Genomic DNA, 7,367 nt, shown 5'->3' on the forward strand with positions numbered 1-7,367 from the left:
CACATACATACATACATATTAAAATTTTTACTATAATGAAATATTTTGAGAAATGCACTTTTCTCTCCCCTTAGATTCTGGTAATAGTCATAATTTGCAAGTCATATACCATTCATTTTGCAATGTGATCATACTTATTATGATATATGAAAAATATGTGGAAAATGCATATTTGCATTTCCAAATTGAGATATAATACTGTACTTTAAACCTAATATTTATCTAACAGAGATGCTAAAGTAAGTAAAATTGATTTAAAATGTTTTTGACTATAAATGATGATATATTAAATATAATACTAAAATTAAAAAAAATCTATATTTTTTTTTCTTAAAGATGGTCAAAATGATCACTTTCATTTATCGCTTTAACTGTTGCTGCATAGAAAAACCCCCCAGATAAAATGTGTTATCAGCTACTATTTATAATATTTATAATATATCTTATACTCTTACAATCTCAAAACATATACAAAACAGATAATACTCAAAACATCAAAGATTTTGTGGAAAGTGCCTACAGTAACTCATAAATACAATCACACAAGTGTCTCACACCTTTTCTTATTCCCTGATTTGATGTGACTCACCTTCTCAGCTACTTTCTCCACCCCTTTCCTCAGCTCATGGGCCATGTCCCCCATCTCCAGGGCTTTGTTACTGCTGAAGCTGTTGAAGTCCTGCTGGTGAGCCATGCTCTGGTGCAGCTGGAACAGGGGGTCCCTCCAGGCCATCAGCAGTTTAAGAATCACCTCCGTTAACTCTTCACGCTGACACACAAGAGTTTAAGGAGTTAAAAGCTACAGGTAGGCAAGAACAGTAGTGTTGATTTGTCTGAAACTATATACAATATACTAATGAGGGTTGAGAGTTTGAGGAGATGGTTGCTGGGTTACTTAATTTAGCAGATGTGACTTTAAGTGCATTAATTGATGGGACAGTTCTCTTGGGACGGGCTGCGGTTAAGTGCTTTGCTCAAGGGCACAGAGGTGATAAGACAGCAGTGGGATCAGAGAATACAGTCCATTAATGACAAGCAGTGGCAGCAGAATCACAGATGCTCGATGTGATAAATGCAGCTTAGAGCTGAACTTGGGGACGTTTTTTAGGAAGCGGTTGTTGGCTGATTAGGATGTTATACTCACAGCTAGTTTCTGTGCATTCTCTTTGCCGTTTGGAGTCAAAATGTTGGAGGTGTGACACTTGCGGTAGATCTTTCCAATATGGTTTTTGCTGGGGAGGAAATACTGTTCCTTCAGTCAAAAAGAAAAAGAGAAGACGAAGGGGAAAAAACTGAAACTGAAGCCACATTCAGTTTGCAGAAAGATATTTAGTTTATTACTTTAGCAATTTTATATAAATATAGTTATATTTAAATGTTAGAATAAAATCATTATTTAGTCATCTTTTAAATTGTATATATTAATAATATAGATTTTACATTTAAATGATTTAACTTTTAGTTAAATGCTATTGTGCAGTTTATTATGACAATAAAATATCTAAAAATAATCTGATGCACTTTTAAAAAAATCTAAAATGTCTATTATTATTTAAATTCATATTTTAGATGAGCAAAAGTAGTTCATTTCAAGTTTATGCATGTTATTATGCATTTTAAATATCTAAAAAGACTAATATTATTTTAATTCATACTAGATATGAACAAAAATAGTAAATTTAGTTATGCATTTTATTATGCACTATAAAATATCTACAAATGATCTGATGCACTTTTGAAATATTTCTAAAATATTCTTTTTAATATTATTTATTTATGTATTTTATTAGAAGTTTAACTTATAATATTTTTAAAATATTAATGTCTAATATTATTTAAATTCATACTTTATATTAACAGAGTTAATTTTGCTGTTATGCATTTATGAATTTTTACTATGCATCTAAAAAAGTCTATTATCTTAATTAATATTAACAAAAAGAGTTAATTTTGTTGCTATGCATTTTATCATGATAAATATGTAAATACATATCTCACAATTCATACATGATATTAGCAAAAAGAAATGATTTTATCTGTATTAACAAGAAAAAAATATTTCAGTCAGTTTATGCATTTTTTTCCCTTTTGAGATAAGTAGATTATTTACTCTATATAATAACTTTAGGTAATATTCATACATATTTGCAAATTTATATACTGTGCATTTTGATATACATAATCATTTTGCTAAAAATGCATTCTTGCATTACAAAATTTGGATATAATACTGTAGCACATGCACAACATTTTACAACCTCCTCACTTTATTAAGACAGTTGCATTAGCACAATTAGAAGAAGAGACAGATGTGACTCACAAACTCTGAGTGCAGATCGTTGGAGAGGCTGTGCATTCTGGCAGAGTGCTGAATGACCCTGTCGAAGAGATCTGCCAGGGACGGGACGTGGCATCCTGATGGCCCGTGTGCGCAGATGGGTGCGGAGCCGACCCGGCCGTGAGGATCCAGGCACAGAAGTGCCACAAGCAGCACAGCCACTGCCGGCACAGACAAACCCAAAGACAGAGAGAGAAATAGAGGAGCAGAGGGTTAGAGAAAATCTAAGTTCCTCTGAGAAAAACAGGGGAGTACATCCACAGATGGAGAAAGAGATTTGATTTCTAACTGTAGACAGCCACATGGGCTTCAAAAGCTAGCTAGTCTCCTTGAATCAGAGCTTCTGTCAGTTCATAGAAATACCTTGCTTCAGGCTCCTGGACATTCTGAGAGGAGAGGAGAGGAGAGGAGAGGATAGGTTGTGGAATAGCAAGGGGTCGGACTGCTATTTAAAGTGCCCAGAGTTTAGGTGCTGAGGGACGAATCTGCCCATTAAAGAGAAGGGAAGAACGAAGGGGGCGGGCATGAAAAGTGTGCGTGCGTGATGATGGCTTGATTGTCGTAATCCATTGTGTCCGTTCTTTCAATCAGGTGGTGACTAATGCCTCTTCCCCCCACCCAAGTCCCTGCAGGCTGCCCGCTTCGATTTTGCGTTTTCTCTTTAACCCTCTCTCTGTCCTGTCATCTGCCCCACCAGAGTAACCTGGGTGATTGGTGCTCTTGACTTTTGCCATTCAACATGACCCAAAACGCCAGTAAGTTGTGCACTTTAAATAGTCATCGTAAGGAATAAGTGGTTTACGGAAATGGACTGAGTTGCTTTTAGAGTTTTCAATTCATTCTGCCCTGTCAGTGTTCAGTAAAGCATTGGTGTACTTCCAAAGACTGGAAAATGTTATGCATGAAAATATAAATCAATTATAAAATAGATGCATTTTTCATGCATTGTAACATTAAATGAAGTAGATAGAAAAATTTGTAATTGAGATATTTACATTCATATACATAAAATATAATATATTTATGAGATTATAATATTATGATTTTAGGATTAAAAAAAAAGTGCTTAGGGGAACAATACTAATATATAATAAAAGTAAATATATAGTAAATAAAATAGATGCATTTTTCTTGCATTGTAACATTAAATAAACATTAAAATATTTATATTTATATACATACAATTGTATTATATATTATTTCATATTATATTACATTATATTGTATTATTAATTAAATTACATTATTATGAATTTTTGCATATTTTGGACAGACAGAGAGAGAGAGGTCAGAGATCGCTGATTGCACTGCATGTTGTGCATTTAAAATCTTTTAACGCACGGCTAGCCGTTGATTATCCCGCTTATTCCATGGTCATTTGCCAAGTTAAAGTTATATTATTATGTATTTTTCCTATATTAACTATGTATATGCTGACCACAAATGTTAATGAGGTATGAAAAAAATTTTTGAGTCACAGTGAACACCGTTTCTGTTTTTTAAGGCCCAGTGCACTTGGGGTGAACACACTGATCTGACAAAAGCCAACAGCCATTGGAATTTGATGTTTGAAGGGGCAAATGTGATCTTGCTTTTTTTCCTTTATCCTTTTGTGTTTGAATTCAGCATGTTTTGCTGCATGTGCTCGATAAGAGACACTTGACCTCAGACATTTGTGTTAGTGTGGCTGGATGTCCAGTACCACTGTGACGACCATCATACGCCACCCGACCCTCAAGACATGATATGTGTGGCTATGACAAGTCGACGTTAAACTGGATGGAACTATGACGTCAGACAGCTGGATATGGGTCAAACACAGACAGGGGGACTATTATTAGATACCAAATCTTACAAACTGTCATAAAACAGTGAGTTGTTCTCTCAAATGTTCAGGGATGAAAATAGTATGCAGACAGAATGCCACTTTATATGATGATATGCGTGAAACATGCCGACAGAAGCGATAGAGATCAGGTGACTAGATAAATCTCTATCTACAACTAAAAACAGTTTTCTTTTGTTGCTAAAGTATTTACACTTCCATTCAAAAGTTTGGGGTTGGCAAGCATTTTTCATGTTTTTTAAAAGGAGTCTCATTAATTTGATCCAAAATACAGTAAAAAAAACAAAATCAATATTGTGAAATATTCTACATTAATATATTTTAAAATGTAATTTATTGCTGTGATGGCAAAGCTGAATTTTCAGCCGTCATTACTCCAATCTTCAGTGATCCTTCAGAAATCAATTTAATATGCTGATTTAATCATTTATTATTATTATCAGTGTTGATTAATATTTTTGCAGGAAGGGGTAAATTTAAGTTCAAAAGAACAGCATTTATTTGAACTAGAAACCTTTTGTAACATTATAAATGTCTTTACTATCACTTTAGACCTAATCCATCCTTGCTGAATAAAAATATTAGTTTCTTTCAAAAAAAAAAGAAAAATCTCTCTGACCCCAAACTATATAATGTTTTTCAATGCTGTTCAAGAACATTATGAAAGAAATTAGCTCTGCCATCATTAATGTGTTTAATTAATTGATCCACAAAACATGATTTTTGCCTGGGGGAGAAAAAAAATCTGGTTAAAAATCTCTTAATTAGGTTGATGATAACTTCATACAAGATCTGTGTTTTTTTTATGCTGAAAAGTCCTACCCAATCTTTTTTAAGCTGACAGTTGTTGGGTTTTCTGTAAGTTATTGGGGTCAAAGCAGTGTATATTTCAGGTATTTTGTCTCCACGTGAGGTTAAGCAGAAGTAATGAGTCAGTCTCTGTTTACACACAACACAACGTGGCTGTAAAATCAGACCCAAACACCCGGCGGGGCTCCACACGGTCTATTCAAGTTCCATTCCACATATTTTCTGTCTCTCTCTCACAAAAACAGAAATGAAAAGAAAATATCTGGTTATTAAGCAAACTGTTTAACTTACAAACAGAAATTCCCTTTTAGCATTACTTGTGTGTTCAGTTTAGTTTGGCACACAGAAGGCTAAGAGGATCCAGCACCATGGACAGCAACTGCATGTCCATGTCCAATTTTGTTTTTTGTTTTTGGTAAACTTCTTTGAGACAGTACATGTGGATCCTTCTCTTGAAAACGTGAACATCTTTGCTTGATGTCTATTTGAAGTGAATGTAATATTTGATATATTTCAAATATGTCTATTTGAAGTGAAATATGTGCCAAGTCAATGTCATCATATGCTTTACCAATGACCTAATGATAATTATGAAGCATTTAATACGACAAACTTTCATACTCTGCAGAAGTCTAAATGGGAACTTCAGTCACAATTCAATCGCAAAGAAAGTACTTTAAAAAAGTCATTATGAATCATACATTGAGTTGCTAAATGCCAGAGTAATATTTCCACCCATTAACACACAAAAAGATGGACAAATGCACTTTGAAGTATACTGTTGACTCTCAGTATAGTCCATATATGTACATAAATAGCATCAGTGCATTTTGAAGCCTTTTAAACATGAGAACATTCCAAAAACTACTTGGAACGATTTCTTAGAATTATCCGGCTAGTTTCACAATGTTGTTTCCTGACCTCTTGAAAACTGCACATGTACTGAAGGCCAGGCTCATGTCCGGCTCATAATAGATCAACATCCTCACCTATACACCTCCTTTGCTGTCTTTCATAGGCAGTTGCTGTAAGTTCCAAAAATTATATTTCTATCCAAAAATGATGAGTCAGGTTTAATATTACAATAAATTGGGTATGACACCGTGGTATAGTTGTGTTCTATTAAAACCTTTAAATGAAAATGAATGGCCAGAGCAGATGCAGATTTGGGACTACAGTGTGTTTTTAAAATATGAAAAATAATTTTTTGTATATTTTTTAATGTACCTAATTGTAATGCACTCTAAAAAAAACATGTCATCACATTTAATTCTCTTTACATGTGAAACTTACTATTAAATTCTGAGTGAAAATGGTTTCTACACCAATTTTCTTTTAATGTTTCTTTCATCAAGCTTTTGATAATAGTAATAATTCACTCCCATTTAATACTGTAAAGTGTAAAAAAGATCATAATTTTAACAGTAAAAACTATAAAATGCTGTGTTAAAAACCTTTTAATTGGTTAACAATAAGTTCACTTACTACATATGGTAAAAAAAATAAATCGAATGGGACATTTAAAGTAGTTTTACAGTAAAATACAGGTAAAATTACAGCATTTGGAAGTAAAATATCAAATCCTTATAATTTTTCAGTGAAAAACTGTAAATTGACATTCCTAGAATTCCCTGTGTTCTTTTTTTCCATTTTGTTTTTTATTATTAGTTTTGTATATTTGGGTTTGATTACATTTTATTAAAAAAATAAACATCATGGTAACAAAAATTATAATGTTATTGGCAATACTGTAACATGAAAATAATGGCCATAATGGACAATTTCTGAATTTTAATTTAAAATTTAAAATTAATAGTTAAAATACTTTTTTATCTTTATTTTTGGTTAAATCTTTTGTTTGAAAGGCTACAATTCTTTTAAATAAATGCCAGTCAATTTGATAATTTATCTAATGTGATGACATTTTACAAAATTTTAAATTCGTATTTAATAGTGTCCAAATACTTTTAGAAATGGTCTGTATTGCTCAGCAGACAAGCATGGCCTTTGTCTGACATTTCCATCACCCAAAAAGGTTGTGGGTGGACAGTCCAGCATAGCATTCTGTACACAGTTCAGATTTATTTGGCAACATTGCTTTTTACAGGGTCTGCAGTGAAGACACTGCAGGTGGACCAAAAATATATGCATACATATGCATACAGCTGATCTGGCAGGCTGCATATGTGACTTTACCTAGAACCTGCCCGCAGGGGACGTCTCCGAAGTGTTTGGCAAACCTATGTATTTTAGCAAAGCAGTTAGTTGATATGGCATGACACGGGGTGGCAGAGGTCTTCACGTTTGGCTGCATGTTCGTGTAGTGTGCAGCATGCTGCTGAATCACTGAATCACGCTAATGTTGTGGCAGCA

General features: G+C 33.4%; 1 protein-coding gene across 1 annotated transcript in view; it reads right to left on the reverse strand.

Annotated features, from left to right (window-relative positions):
• Nucleotides 1–2,723, reverse strand: part of prl2 (prolactin 2) — a 3,842-nt gene extending 1,119 nt beyond the window's left edge. The window contains exons 1-4 of the mRNA XM_016443097.1: nt 2,702–2,723; nt 2,321–2,499; nt 1,145–1,252; nt 590–769 (exon numbers count right to left, since the gene is read on the reverse strand). Coding sequence (XP_016298583.1) covers nt 590–769; nt 1,145–1,252; nt 2,321–2,499; nt 2,702–2,723 — 489 coding nt within the window. The remainder of the gene's footprint in view (nt 1–589; nt 770–1,144; nt 1,253–2,320; nt 2,500–2,701) is intronic.
• Nucleotides 2,724–7,367: the final 4,644 nt, after the last annotated feature.

The sequence above is a fragment of the Sinocyclocheilus anshuiensis genome, unplaced genomic scaffold, assembly GCF_001515605.1.
Source record: "Sinocyclocheilus anshuiensis isolate Anshui unplaced genomic scaffold, SAMN03320099.WGS_v1.1 scaffold916, whole genome shotgun sequence".
NCBI classification, from domain to species: Eukaryota; Metazoa; Chordata; class Actinopteri; order Cypriniformes; family Cyprinidae; genus Sinocyclocheilus; species Sinocyclocheilus anshuiensis.